General features: G+C 28.9%; 3 protein-coding genes across 5 annotated transcripts in view; 1 reads left to right on the forward strand and 2 right to left on the reverse strand.

Moving 5' to 3' along the window:
- Positions 1 to 2,932, forward strand: part of LOC100205605 (uncharacterized) — a 44,360-nt gene extending 41,428 nt beyond the window's left edge. For 2 of the 3 annotated variants that reach the window (XM_065793969.1, XM_065793971.1), the window contains one exon: positions 872 to 1,202. In XM_065793969.1, coding sequence (XP_065650041.1) covers positions 872 to 1,134 — 263 coding nt within the window. In that variant the 3' untranslated portion in view covers positions 1,135 to 1,202. Of the gene's footprint in view, positions 1 to 871; positions 1,203 to 2,700 lie in introns of those variants that run through there. The other variant, XM_065793970.1, reaches the window with a different exon arrangement.
- A 6,309-nt stretch (positions 2,933 to 9,241) lies between these two features.
- Positions 9,242 to 9,940, reverse strand: LOC136078829 (piggyBac transposable element-derived protein 3-like). The gene has a single exon (XM_065794644.1). The coding sequence runs from the start codon at positions 9,938 to 9,940 to the stop codon at positions 9,242 to 9,244; it is 699 nt and encodes a 232-aa protein (XP_065650716.1).
- Positions 9,937 to 10,722, reverse strand: LOC136078830 (piggyBac transposable element-derived protein 3-like). Its single transcript, XM_065794645.1, has one exon. It carries the CDS (start codon positions 10,720 to 10,722, stop codon positions 9,937 to 9,939), a length of 786 nt encoding a protein of 261 aa, XP_065650717.1.
- Between the last annotated feature and the right edge of the window lie 5,542 nt (positions 10,723 to 16,264).

Consider the following 16,264-nt stretch of genomic DNA (forward strand, 5'->3'; position numbering starts at 1 on the left):
AATAAAAAAATATTTCTAGCATATTACAGTAACTAAAAATTGAGCTTAAAATTTGCTTAAATTAATTACGAAAAAAAATTAATCAATTTTAGAGGATGATGAAACTTTACTGTAAAAAAGATCACTTGATGCTTCTAGGTAATCAATACTATTATCAGGCGAAATGTTATAAAGCTTCTGACATATTTAAGTACATTCGAATTGAAAAATTCGCTCCCAAATTCCTTGTTTGGCAGGCAATTTGCATTTGTGGTTTTAAAAGCTCTTCTTTAATAACAAATCAATCTTTGACATCAGATCTTAATGTGACTGTATGCTTAAAAAACCTTCGTCCACTAATTATAGGCACAAATAACTTCCGAAAAGGTAATACAGTGGTATATAAAGAATAAGTCAATTTTGGTTCCAAGGAATGCTAATCCACCAAACTGTCCTGAACAGAGATTTGTCAAATCTTACTTGGGAATTGTTAAGGGAATATCGAGAAAAAGAGGAAAATGTGCAAATAGTGTTAAAAATTTCTGAGATTTATGGATTAATGCTACAAAAAAAAATGATACAAAATAAATTTGTGAAGATGACGAGTAAAAAAATATAAAGTGTAAAAGCTTCTTCAATAGATCCAAGTTATTAACTTGAATATATTGAAGTTTCGCTCATATACTGTATAATTGCGATAAAATATAAAAAACTTAATAATTTTTAAAATGAGTTAAGACAAGTTTAAATCCAACCGAATATCGCGATTAATTGACTATTTATGCAATTGATGGACCAATTAATGTGATTTTTTGAAATTTCTTTTTATAAAACAATCATATTATTTAAAATGTTATATATTTTAAAATTTTTTATTGACTTTCATTTTTAGTTGGGTTTTACGCTCCTTTAACTATTAGTGGAAACATTATTGTAGATGGCATTTTATCCAGCTGCTATGCTAACGTGATGGACGTCTCTTTACCCGGTTTAGGTAGAATTTCAGGCCAGTTTATTGCACATTTTGGAACGGCTCCTTTAAGAATAGCGTATTTAGTTTTTCGAAAAAAATTTCAAACCATCGAAGAAATGCCGAAGTGTATAGTAACACTTAACCAATTTGGGGAAAGAGCCAACTTAGTCTCAAAACCGTAGTTGATGTAGTTTTATAAGTTGTTTTTTTTTTTAAATTTTTTTTTTTTAAATAGCGTAAATATGACAAATTATGTTATGAATAATTATGATAAGAGATCGTCCATAAATTGCGCAACGTTAAATTTATTTAAAAAACAGAAGCGAGCGAAACCTTTATATTTTTTTTGTTTTGCTTATCAGTGAAATTTAACGTTGCGTAATTTATGGACGATCCCTAAATATTAATCGAATAATGAATAAAGATTAATGAATTAAAATTAAGTTTTATAAAGTTATGTTTTTTTATTTATATTATAATTTAGTTTATGTTATTAGATTTTCATACTAAAAATGATATCAATATCGATAGCGAGTTTAGAAATTGAAAATAAAAGTGTATTATATTGTTGGTTTGACTTTGTTTGATTTTATGTTGTTTTTTATGTTTTTTTATTTTATTTTAATGAAAATTATTTTATTGAAAAAATCACATTGATATTACCAATGTTTATACATTGATATTATCAATGTATATACATATATACATTAATATATTGGTATATACATATACAAACAAAGCCAAAAAAGATTTGTTAGTTTTTGTATGATTTCTCTATAAGATTTGGAGATACAAAAAATGGAAAATCTTTATAAGGTCATAAGTTGTAGTATGATTTGTTAGAGTTATAGGAAATTCTATATTTTTGTAATATATTGAAATCTTGTAAAATATCCTTGTAATAATTAATTTCGCTTTTTTTGTACATTGATTTTGTATACAAGATATATAATTTTGCGCAGTTGCGTAAGTAATTTGCGATTATATTTTCAAGGGGGCGAAAGAGACACTTGCCGCCCGGGACTAAGTGTCTCGTACAGCAGGTGACAGGCGAGCAGTATAATATGGATCATGGTAAGTCTATTCCATAACGACCATTTCTATACTTATTCTTTACGTTTTATTTCAATAGTTTTTAGTGAGTGGTACAAAATCCATCTCTTGAGCATGTCACGATGTCTCCATCGTGATATGCGCAATAAATATTTTTCGCAGTTTTGATGTTTTTAGAAGTTTTAAGCTTTTTAAAAAGTTCTCTTTTTTTCGTTCGTAATATATTTATAGTTATATATTTAATATCTTTATATATGTTATTTACATAATATCTATAGAACTTTAAAAATGTTTTATTTTTTATTTTAAAAAATTGGAAAAGATAAAATTAAATTAAATGTGCAAGCGATAGGATTTGAACCCCCGCGATGGACTTCCGAAGCGATTTTTCCTGTAATATATATTACAAAGTTGTACGGAAATATAATTTAAATGATGCGGAAATATAAACAAATTTGTGCGGAAAAATAAAAATTACATGCGTAAATATAAACTTTTTAATATAAATATTTTCATATATTATTTGCGTTTAGTCATATTTTATTTATTTAGTTTCTAATTTTAAATTCATATTTTCTTACTTTTATTTTCTTATTTTTATTTATATTTCTGCATATATATATATATATTATATATATATATATTATATATATATATTATATATATACATATACTTCTTTACTTAATATCCTTAGACGACCATCAAATTAAACCTCATGAAAAACTACAAAAAAGTCAATTTTTGCTCCACTTAATTGAATGAATATTGACAGTAGGGTATCAAATTTTCAGGCAACGGTGCAAACTCTGATTCAATCTGGAGTCCGGTTTGCACAAGGTCTATTATCGAATTATATAAATCATTAGCAGTTCCGACGCTAATCCACGGTCTAAAGCTCTGTGAAAATAAAGAGTCAACAATGAAAATGCTGGTTGAAAAAAGTAAAACTTAAAGACTCAGAGAATGTAATTCCTGAAGCTACTCTTCATATTTTGGTACAGGTGGTTCAATGTTGGAATGTGAAACAACAGCGAGCAATTTTTAAAAACAATTTAAAAAAAAACATTCCTAAATGATACTTTTGATTATTTATCTCTCTTTTTTCTTAGTTTATATTTTTATCTTGTAAATATATTTTACAGAGGGTGATTAATAAAATAATAATAATATATATATATATAAAAGTTTGTATTTCTGCATTTCCGTATTTCCAATGACAATTTGTCTATTTACTTATGTATGCTAGATGCTGAAAAAGCTTTTGACAGTTTCAACCGGAATCTTCTCTTTGATAAACTTTACTTTGATAAAAACGTACCTCTCGAAAGAGTTAACATTGTATCTTCTTTATATCACAACAGTAGCGCAACTGTCTCTTACCTAGACTCCAATCCAGTTTATTTTGCTCTTAAGCAAGGATCGATTTTGTCGCCCCACTTGTATAACATACAGTTGATTCTCGATATCTTGAACTTTCAGGGGACCGGTAAAAAAGTTCGAGATATTGTGAGAATTTTGGCTCAATCGAGTGCGCAAGGGACCGGAAATAAAGTTTGAAATATCGACAGTCAACTGTATATACCCAAAAATTACTTGAAACTATAAAAAATGATAATTTTGTCGGTACTTCTATACATGAAAGCATCACAGGTGTTGTTGCTTATACTGATGACATTATTCTGCTTAGCTTTACTCTCTCTAAAGGCTTATAAAAACGTGTAATGTTTACAATAACTTAAATAGCATAAACCTCAATGCTGTCAAAACGGAACTTTTGCTCTCCGAAAAACCACAAGTAACTAATTGCAAGATAATCCTGACGATCATCTAATAATACTAAATAAAAAACTTAATCATCTGGGCTTCATGTGGGATACAAAAAAATCTAATATTAACAATAGGGTATCAAATTTTCAAACAACAGTGCAAACTTTGATTCAACTGGTATCTGATTCGCAAATCCATCTTCAATTATCCAATTATATAAATTTTCAGCAGTTTCAACGCTAACGCATGGTCTGGAACTCTGTAAAAAAAGAGAGTTAACAATGTAAAGACTTGATAAAATTGGAAAAAATGCAGTCAAATCTTCTTTGTATCCAAGTACAGCAAAATCTATATAAACTCTCTATTTAAAGTTCAAAAGTACATACAACAAAATAAAATAAACATATTTATCTGTCTATTAAATAATAGAGTAACTTTTAAAATCATTAATTTCCAGCTTTTAATTTAACTATTGCTCAGTAAAAAATTCATTTTTAGATGATATAAAGGAAATATGTAAGATTCATAAACTAGATATGAAAAACTTAATATATATGTTTTATAAAAAACCTCGGTTTATAAATCCAACTAAAATTTTTTACAAAACACGCATAAAACTATTTACATCTAGCGTGACTTCTGGTCAAATGCGCATTTTCTAACTAGCTGTTTTATAATAATTTCAATTGGATTTAATATCTTGATAAAAGTTTTATACTTTGGTGAGAAATAAATTAAAAGCTTATTTCCGATAATTCGAGATTTGGTTTTTAAAGCCTGTTAAAACAGAAAAGTTTTGTTTTAATTAATGACTGAAATAGTTATTTTCTAATTTGTAAGGCCGATTTTCACTGATTTTTTTTTTCTTTCTTTCTTTTTTTTTGATATCAAGTAAAACATTAATTAACGGGGGAGTGGGGGGATCCTTAAAGGCTTGCGGAGGGTGGGTAATTGTTTCAAAATTGGTAGAGGATCTCCCCTACATTAATTAGGGACACGAGAGCACTTATACGTTCTTATTTCAACCATTTTGAATCAACATTGCTGATGACATCTGTTTTACATATTACACTGAATCTGATTAAAGAGGCATTATTCATGCTTGTTTTGCTTGTGGCTTGATATTTTGTTATATAAAAAAGAGAAAAATTTATTAATAAAATGTCCATAATCAACTGAAAAATTATACAAATACATATTTGTATACTTGCCTTTTCTTGATGCAAACACAACTATATAAAATCCAACGTTGTTCCAATGTATATGGATCAACGTTGATTTAATGTATATAATCCAACTTTAATCCATACACATTGGATTAACGTTGCGTTATAAACATTGGATCAACGTTAATCCATATACATTGGATCAACTTTGATCCCTATACAATGGATCAACGTTGGGTTCAGATCGGAAAAACATACGTTGGATCAATGTAATTTTGCTAACTACTTTTATTCACGTTGTTATTATAATATAAGGTTTTTATTGACATAAATACGATAAAACTAAATTGGATTAACACTTTATTTGCATCGGATAAAAATAACCACGGTTCACGATGTATATACATACGTTGGCCTAACGTAAGTGTGCTAGCTGGGTACGGTCTTATCGCAGAGCACCGCAAAGATGCATTTACTAGGAAGTTTACGGGATTGTTCAAAGTTGGTGGTATAAAATGCTTGCAAGTATCCTTTCCTTTTTTTAAAAAAAAGATGGTAACATTTTGGCACCAAGAGGGCATTGAATAAAACTTTCCATTCCAACGCTTCAACATATATTGGTGTTTCCGCGTTTTGCTCTACTCCATATATATAAACCACTTCTTTGTAATTGTTAATTGACGCTCATTTTCTACATTTGCGGGTGTGAAAGTGCATAATGTTAGACAGTGTGATTTCCCTTGTATTATAACCTCTATTGGTAATTCTTCTTTTATGTTGACAAAACAATCAGGCTCGTCCCTTATGATTAGGTCTAAAGTATTTTTAGATGTACTTCGATTTGATTGTTTATATGCCAGAAAAATTTAAATGTGACAGGTGGTTATTTACCAAGCATGCCTGAAATATCGTGCTGCTAGCTAGTTCTCGGAAACATACTACTGTAGTAACTCACTTAGTTACTACAGTATGTTACGATAGTTACTACAGTATGTTACCATAAACAGACCTACTATAGTAACTCTCTATTTCTTTGTAGTTAATGTGTGCAAAATTAAAATCACCATAAACTAACACCATTGCGGACCCAGTCTTGTTTAGTGGTACCTTTGATTCGGCGAGTAATAATGTTATCTGATGAAGCACCTTATTGATTAAATCAAGGAGTCAGTACATTGAGCCAAGGAGAATATTTTCTTTACCAAACGAAATACAAAGCCAGACTTGTTCAACAATTTTAGAGTTTAGTTAGCTGATTTTGACTTTATTAACCGTGACTTTTTCTTATGAATAAAGCTACACCACCTCCACGATAGCCTCTGTCTTGTCGATGCAGATTATAGCCTGACAGTTCTGTTTGCAAAAACTTGTTGAAACAAATCTCTGCCAAAAAGATAATATCCAGGATGGCGTTTTGGGGTATTGTTTTTAGTCTAGTAGCTAACTCGTCGAGCTTCGGTTTGTTGAGCGAGCATGGGTTATGCGGCCAAGGAGTGCACTACCACCTGATCTCATTACCTTCAATAGAAATGTTTCCGAAAATGTCAACATTAACACTTTAAAAAAAAAAGCTTGACAAACTTTTCGGCAAAAAAAACTGTATGATTGGTACTCTCTTTCTCGCTTGGTAATGTTATTAACTCTATGTACCAATTAAATGATAAACATTTTGCTTTCCCAGCTTCACGGATTTTTCCTTTGCAGATTAAATTTAATAATAATAAACAAATAATTTGGTGGCTATACAAATGTTCTAATACTATTGCTCCATACCAAGTCATGACCCTTTTGACAGGATGGGTGTATTTTGCATAAAGGTTTTAACGTGATGAAGGTTGATAAATGGAATAAGATAACATAACTCCAGTATAGCAGAAATTTATCAACTACTCAGCATTGTTAAAGAGATATAAATATTAAAATAAGATTAACATTTTTAGCATTAACAAATTGGTTACAATTAAAACAATCATTTTAACTTTCATTGTCACAATGCTTAAGTTAATTTTATTAAGTTACATTGAGAATAAATTCAAATGATTTTGAAATGCGGCTAAATGATACTTGTCAAAAACTAATTTACTGTAGAAAGACTGATTTAAACTGATTTGATTGTTATAAAGAAGATATCAGAGCAGACTTAACTAGGAAATCTGGAATAACAGTTGATGAAATTTTAACATCTGCTTTCACTATGAAAAGATTTTTTGTATAAGCTTTGATAATATGCAAACTAAATTTTGTAATTTAATGGAGAAGCACATATCAAATAGAAAAAAAATCTATGGTAATTATTTTCAATAAAGAGTTTTTTTAAAAATTTTATTTAATCTATGTATTTATAATCTATAATAATAACTTTTCAACAAAATTAAAATATATGAGTTCATAAAGGTTACTGGTTTAGTTACGCATTAGAATTTTAAAATTAAAGCAAATAGTGTTCATCTTATAATCACTAATAATCAAAACAATCACTTCATCTTATTGTCACTAAATAAAGTTTATAATTATCTATAATCACTAAAAAAAGTCTATAATCATCTATAATCACTAAAAAAAAAAAAGTCTATAATCGTTTATAATCATTAAAAATAAGTCTTTAATCATCTATAATCACTAAAAAAGTCTATAATCATCTATCAATCAATATATTTCTGAAATATTTGGTATTACATTTCAAGGTTGTTTACAAATAGTATAAACTACTAATATAAAGTAAACACCTAATGACAATCATTAAAATAGTAATGGTAGTAATAATAAAAATAATATTTATAATAACAATAACAATAATAATAATAATAATAATAATAATAATAATAATAACATGTTATTTTAACAATAATAATAATATAGTAATTATAATAATTTAAATAAATCGGTATAACTTTCCATACATCAATTGTCTATACATACAAAGTTACAGTTACAAACAATAATAAACTGACAAAACGTAACAACTAACGACGACATAAAAACGACAATTGCTAAAAAAATTATAAGGATTTAGTATATGTATTAATCATAGTTCTTATAATATAATAACCAAAATGTATTGCAAATAGTATGACTAAATAAATAAATAAAATATAAACAGAAAAACACTAAGAAAATCAAAACAAAAGCTATAACAAACATTACAAACAAACCTTATACTTTTGGCAAAACTTAAAACACTTAAAACATTAAAAAAAAACAAAAAAAAATGACAAAATAAAATTAAAAAAGTAAAAATAAAGAAAAACAAAATAATGATAATACACGTATATTAAAACATATATAATAAATGACTAAAATGAAAATAAAAACAAATAATATATAATTGTATTTAAAGATAATTAGTAAAACAAAAAATAAAAATAAAACTAAAATAAACTAAAAAATAAAAAAATAAATTATTAACAAAAAATAATAAGTAAAACTTTATACGCGAAAAAACTAAAAATCACTACTATAAGACTGCATAACAGCATAACTAAAAAATAAATTGTAAATAAAAAATCCTACAAAATATATGAAAGAAAACTAAAAAAATATATGAAATAAAACTAAAGAAATATATGAAAAATTAATAAAATCTTGATTTGCCGTTCTTTTTTCGATGTATAAATAGTTTTTTGTTCTTTCTTTTCCATTCTGTTTATTTATTTCACTCATTAACTTTTTTAACTTCTATTTTCAATACTTCTTTACTTATTTTCTTTCAAATATTTCTTTTTCTTTTCTTCTTTTTCTTTTTCTTTTCTTTTTCTATAATCACTAAAAAAATACTATTTTTGATTTCAGATGGTCATGTAATAACTCGCAAGACAATTAACCCGACACCGCATACATTTTTTTCTTAATGGTTTAAAAAAAAATTTTTTATTAGATATTATCAAAAACTCGATAATTCGAAAAATTTAGAATATTCATGAATTTTTTTTTATGGGGGGTCTTTTAGGCTTTGTTTCTTTAAAGCAACAATATGAAATCGAGTTTTAAAAAAGACGAGATTTAAGATTATAATTATGCCTAGAAACCTTGTAAATACTCAACAACAAAGTCAAATTTAGTAGCTTCCAACTTCTGTTTCTTTTTTTACTAAAATAGTAACATACAGTTATTGATTTTCTATGACATAAAAAAGACCTATACTTGCCTATTTTTCAAAATATTCCAAAAAAAATTTTGAAAAAAGGGATTTGGTACAGATTTCCATAAAAAATCAAATACAAAACAAACAAATTTGTTATTTTCTGTATTAACAAAATTTAACAAAACATATTAAACATTTTTTAAAAATAAAATTCACCAGTTTCAATCAGTGTGAAAATATTTGAAGCAGTTTGATTTTGCAGTAAAGCACAAGTTCACTTTGCATCTTTCACAGTAAACTCTTGTGATGTGCTGACATTCAGGATTCTTGCACCTTTCCTTTTTTACGTCATCAATGAATACAGGCCAATGATGATATCGATCTAAACGAATAGCTTTTATTGGTAGTGGGGCTGTAGGACCACGCTTTTTTTTCTCCATAAATTCTTTTTCAATATTTGAAGAATTGGGTCTTCCTCTTTTGTTAGTTGTTGCCTTACCTTTTCTAATTAAACAATCAGCAATATTCATTTTGAACTCTCTGAGTTTCAATGTGTTGCCTTCATTTTGACGACGATATAAGATCCATGATTGAACCACAACCATGTCAAAAAAGTGGAAAAGCAATTTGTGGTACCATTTTTTAGACCGTATACTAATTCTGTGAAGACTAAGAAATCCATCTAATTGGTCTACTCCACCCATAAACATGTTATATGTTGTTACAATGGATGGACAAACAAAATTTACTCTTTTGTTTGCTTTTCGATCAAAACGAGAAACATTAGATACTGGGTTGACACTTTCATACGTTGACAATAGTGTTACACCACGATTATCAAACCATTTGATAGCCCTCAAATCAACACCGTCATAGGTGGTTGTCCATAACTCCACAGAACCTCTGCCATTCTTTCTCATGAATTGATCTGATGTAATTTTTTTTTTGAAAGACGGTTTGCTCTTACTGTACCTAGACAACCAATTCCTTGGTCATGAAGTATCTTGAAAAGATCAACACCTGTGTACCAATTGTCGCAGAATAGTTTATACCACTTGTTCCTAGGAATATGCTGAAGTAATGTTAGCACTATATTTCCAGAAGCTTTTAAATTAGGTTGATTTAAGCACACATCAATGGCACCGGTATGAACTTGAAAGTTATAAATCAACCCATCAATACCAGATAAAATATACAGTTTGTAACCCCATTTCTTAGGTTTCTTAGGATTGTATTGTTTGAGTCCAGATTTCCCTTTGAATGGAACTATTTGTTCATCAATACATAATAATTCTGATGGTTTTAGATTTAAAAATTGTTTTTGTAAATGATCGACAAGGGGACGGATCTTATAAAGCCGATCTGTGAAGTTTTTAGGACGGGTCAGATTGTCACTACAGTGTAGAAACTTTTTAATTTTTTCAAACCTGTTTACTGGCATTGTACCTGCAACTTTTTCAAAATAAAATTCTTTGCTCCAGTACAATCTAGTACTTGGCGTCTTTACCAGACTCATTGCATACAAAATACCAATAAATTGTTCAAGTTCGTTGCATGACAAGTTCAATGGGGAAGAAGGATTGCATTGTATGGCATACCTATTTGATTCTTCTACAATAAGTTCAAAAATAGAATTATTAGGAAACTTTTTGTAAAATTCAATTGGCTCCCAGTTCTTCATATCTTCATCATCACTTTGCATTGTCTCAAATAGGGTTTCTGAAAAACAGTGGTTTTCAAAAAACAGCTGTTTGCTGTTCCTAATTTTTCAAAAAACAGCTGTTAACAGCTGTTTTACTGTTTTTTTAAAAAATACAAAGAAAATAGTAAATTTATGTACTTTTTATTTAAATACTATATTGTATGACTTTTCTTACATGATTTGTTATAAAAATATTTAAGGAACACAAGTGCATTTAGTGATTTGTCCGATAATTGTGATCGAATTTTTGTACAGTAATTTGCGCATACTGAAAAAACACGCTCAACGTCAGTCGATGTTGGTTTAATTGAAAGTAATGCATTGTAAAGCATTTGTAGATGCTCTGTTCGTTTGCCTGTATTTTTGAAAAGGACAAATTCACTTTTTAACCATTTGAATTTATCTTGCCCCAATATTTTTGATGACTTTTCTTTTTGAAGAAGCATGTTAAGTTCATCTTGAAGCGATAAACTTTCTTGCTCGGCATCGTTAGACTCTGTGACTGTCATTTTATCATCATTTTCCTCGTTATTGATTCCAAAGAGGCGAGATGCAAGTTTTCCAGCAAAAATCAAAGTGTTTTTTGACGGTGTCGTGGAAGGATCGTTCAAGCTTCGCAAGAGATTCATTATATCGCTTGTCCAGCCCTCATCAATTCGGCGTTTTAAGTTCTCGTACAATGTTTTACTTATTTCGTTGTTCATCATTGAAAGCTTTTTTAACATAAATTCGATGATTGTATCAGCAGTCTCTAATGTTGCGTCTTCTCGACTTAAATTCTCCACTGCAAGTTTTACAGGATCTAAAGCTCTGAGCAAATTTTTAAGCGCACCAAAATTTAAGGAATCGATTAGATGAAGTGAGTTAAAGTCAAATAATGTTGCTCGAATAGAATTTTCTGTTTGTATAAGTGACTCAAGCATTGTTGGAATTGAGTTCCATCTAGTTTTAACGTCGAGATGAAGTTCTTTCTCATGCCCTAACTCATTTTTGACGTGAATTTGAAACGCATGGTTTTTGACAGATGATTTTTTTATAAATTTAACAAGTTCTCGTGATTTCTTAAGAAGGTCCTTGTAATCAGTTTCTACATCATAAAAATTTTCCTCGAGGAATTGAAGGTCACCATTCTCGTCAAATTCATCTGTTTCTGATACATCATCGCTATCAATGTATTCCAAATCATCGACTAGATTATTTTTCTTATAGAGTGTATCGCAAACGGCAAGATAAATTCCGTGATTTAGACAAAATTGCCCCTCTATCTCAGCATGACGAATAAATTTTTTGTTTACAGAGGCACCATCCAAAGTAGCAGCAACAATATCGGTTTTCATTGATAAACCAAAACTTAAAAAATGCTTTTTCATAATTTCTATCATATCCATAGCTGAGCATGAGCCTAATATGCGAACAAGTCCTGTCTTAAAAGTCAGCTTATTAACATTATTGTGAAGATTCACTCCGAAGTATCGCAGTCCTCGTATGCTTGTCCACTCGTCAACCGAGAAGCTAAACTTTGCATTCTTCTGCAGCAATTCTTTGATATTGCCGATCATTTTTTGTTTCTTATCATCATAATCATCGTGAATTAATTTCATGACGTCGCTCTCGTTTCTTGGCAACTTAAAATCGTCTCGTGATATGGATAAACGGATATATTTGCTGTTTGTGATGGCATGTATTGAAATATTGTCAGTGGCCAAGTCACTTACTATCTCCTTCAGTGTCATTTTTTTAGAAAAAATATCAGGAATCATCATTGTTCTCTTTTCAGTTACAGCTTGTTGACTGGATTCAGCTGTATCAGGTGGTTTATCAAACGTAATACCATGTGAAATCAAGTGCCTCTTTAATGTGGTCGTTGAATTACCAGAACACTAAATAACTTTGTTGCAACGTTTGCATTGACCTTCGAGATCTTTTGTTTTTCATTCTTGCGTTTAATTCAAAATCCCAAACAGAAGACATAGCTGAAATCTAAATAAGTATTAAATAGTGCAAGATATTTAAACTTAATTCGTAATATAGCTTACTTTTTGTTAAATAATTATTTGTTATAATAAGTTATTATTTTAACTTAAATTGTGACAAGATCACTTTCTTCAAAGCGAAGGGAAAAGCCCCGCGATTTTTTTTTAAAAAAGTAGTTACTTGTATGGAAATTTTTTTTTCAAATCACTTTAACTTTAGAAAAGTAAAATGTAATCGCGGTAACATATCAAAATTTAAAAAAAAACAGTAAAAAACAGTTACAAAAAAACAGCTGTTTGCTGTTCTTAGTTTTTGGCGAAAAAACAGCTGTTTTACTGTTACTGTTAAACAGCTGACAGAAACCCTAGTCTCAAAGTCTAATGTTATTTTTTCAACTTTGTCTGGATCCTGCTTTTTCCATACTAAGGGGCGTTTCTTCACTAAAAGTATAAAAAAATATATATCTATCATACTTTTAGCGATAAAAATAACAGATTATAACTAAAGTAAATTATGAATCATAAATAATGCAAAAAACATATATATATATATATATATATATATATATATATATATATATATATATATATATATATATATATATATATATATATATATATATATATATATTTATTTATTTATTTACTAGTGTATAAACTGTCTAAGAACATCATTAGTTGTATACAAAATGTTACCTTTATCATGACCTCCATTATTGCAAGGTGCAGATGCTGGGGATGTTGTGTTAATAGAATCATCATCATTTGTGTCACTATCACTTGTTTCTTTTAAAATTTCCTCATCAGTTTCACTCTCAATAGTACTTGAGGAAAATATTTATTCATCAGTGTCACTTGAAAGGTCACTTTCTTCAGACAGATTAGTTGGTGGAATACGCAATCTATGTGTAACCCACTGTTGTTGTTTTTTTGAACCATAAAAACTTTTGCAATTCATCTAAAAGTCAAAGAAAACATTTTGTGGGTCAATAACAACTACACAGAAAGGGTTTAGAAAATTACTTTATATGTTAAAAAATATCCTAAAATGCATAATGTTGCTTTAAAGCAACACATAGTAAAACAAAGCTAGCAGAACCCATATATGGAAAAAATGGTTCTATTCCTTTTTATTACACTTACTAAAGATTAAAAATATTTAAAATAGTTTTATATATATTCTAACCCTTTATATATGTAAAGATATTTAGTTCAAAAAATACCTTTTTCAAAAGTAGCTAACCGCAGATTTCTTCTTGTTTGAAATTGATAATAAAGACATTTCTTAGGAACAAAAAAACAATTGATGTGTTTTAAACCGCGGGTTTATTAGTATATTTTACGGAATAACTAAACATATGCATACTAATTTAAATAAACACTATGAAATTAAGTCAAATTCTGTTTGTTTCTTTAAATATACAATATGCGGTGTCGGGTTAAGAAATCATTTTCCAAATGATGTGCCTGTAATTCTATCATGTCCTGGCTGCTTTGATGCTATAATTGGTAAATTTAGTAAAAAAGATACTTTTGAATTTGAGGAGCTTTTAATTGAAGAAGAGTTCTTAAGTACAACTTCTGAAAGTAATCAGTTACTCATACTGGTACTTATGTAAAATATGGTAAACATAGCACTCGTAAAAATATCTGCAAATACCAAAAATAGATTTTTGCTTTTCGAAATTTGGTATCCATAGCAACGAATTAAAAAAATTACACCTTTATAAGAAGCGCAGACATCATATTATTACTCACCCTAATTTTAGTCAATATAGCCCTAATACTAAATTAGTTATGAATTTTGTCCAGTAAAAGTGAATTCTGGCCCACTGTGCAGCGCAATGGAATTGTGTTGCACAGTGGGCCAGACTTATGCATATCTAAACACTTTGTTAAGTATAAACTATTGCCAAAATGCAATAAAAAGTGATAAAAAAAAGTGATAAACCAGGCAAAAGGACTATCAGTTGGTAAAACAAAAAAAAGAATTTTTGTCAGGGTTTAATAGAATTTTTATTAGCCCTTTGAACCTTCTTAAATACATTGACTTTCAAAATAAAGTGAAAAAATAACTTCAAAAAGTTAATGATAAAAAGTTATCATTAACTTTTAAAATTTTCAATTATCTCAGCAAAATCCGGCTGCACATCCAGATATTGAATAAGCTTTCTGCAATCATTTCCCTCAAACTGGCTCCCATTATACGGGCTTAGTTAAATGTGAAGGGCAGCTTTGAAGACCACAAATTATTTTTTTATCTTTCATATTGCAAACCAAAACAAATTTAACTCCATTTTCATTAATTAGTGACCAGATTTGTTCAATGTTGGAGTGAGTTTTTGACAAATCTTCTTATACCGCAACAAAAGTTTGTCTCTTTGTTCTATAGTTTTTGCCAGTCCTTTGAGTGAGTGGTTATTTTTGAGGCAGTGAGGTGGTTTCAACCCTTATCACAGTATCAGCAATTATCAAAAAATCAGCTTAGACAAAACTTGAGAAAATCTTTACAACCATTAATTCCGAGCTTCACAAAGTATCCACCAAAATTTTTGCGAGATTGAATAACATGGTTCACAAGACTTGATAAATCTTTACAGTGAGCAACTGTATCAAAATTTACTTTCCAGTCGGTAACTTTTAAGTCACTGCAGGTGAAGAAACCACTCAAGTGTTGACCTGCTCTTAAAAAATTCTTATAAAAATTTGGCTCTACCATCTTGCTGCTTGATATTTGTTTACAGTTCTGACCAGTTTCTTTAATCCGTTGTTTGATAGTCCTAATTTAGTTGTAGATTTACTAGAGCTAGAGTGGCCAATTTTGGACCGCTTGATAGTAGCTGGGTACTACTTTGACCTAAAGCCAAAGCATATATTTTTATCAATTAATCTTTATATTAAACTTTGTTCAGAAAGTTTGTTTAAAAGTTTCTGAGTAAAGTTTAATAAAAAGATAAAGTATGTTCAAAAGAACAAACAAAGTGATTAGAAACTTGTTAAAAATATACTTCCCGAAACCTTTTTTAGGAAGTATGTTTTTAACAAGAAATCTTTTCTCGTTTTTTAAAAAATTTTCTTTGAATATGTAAAAATTATTTGTTTCATGCGCAAAATTGTTCTACACAATTCGGAGAGACCTTGTGTCACCCAAGAATCAATGATATTGATCTTTTTCTCGTACAGTTGGCATATTCAATCTGCTTGGAAAGCAGTAAGCTGTCTTAAACATTTTTTCACACAAAGCAATCACGAAAATTTACGATTTTCATACGTATTTTGAAAATAGTGACCGAATATCACAGTATTCGGTAACGTTATGAGGTTTAAGTTGCAAAATACTAACAAAATATTAATTAAATGGCGTTCTCGGGTCAGCTAGGTTGGTATTATAAGGATCCGTGCTAACTGTGTTGAAACCTTTAAACAAACGTCTTAATTGTGAGGGAATAAGAGGGGCTCAACCGATATATGTTTAAAATGAAATAGTCATATTTTGGGAAAATTTGGATCTAAAAGTTAAAATTTTCATGAAAATCTTATTTTATTAAGTCCTGTTACTTGTGTACAAA

This window comes from Hydra vulgaris, chromosome 03 (assembly GCF_038396675.1).
Source record: "Hydra vulgaris chromosome 03, alternate assembly HydraT2T_AEP".
Taxonomy (NCBI): Eukaryota; Metazoa; Cnidaria; class Hydrozoa; order Anthoathecata; family Hydridae; genus Hydra; species Hydra vulgaris.

Bases quoted from the DNA above. Each gene is read 5' to 3' on its own strand.
- LOC136078829 (XM_065794644.1), bottom strand. From the start codon at position 9,940: ATGAGAAAGAATGGCAGAGGTTCTGTGGAGTTATGGACAACCACCTAT.
- LOC136078830 (XM_065794645.1), bottom strand. From the start codon at position 10,722: ATGCAAAGTGATGATGAAGATATGAAGAACTGGGAGCCAATTGAATTT.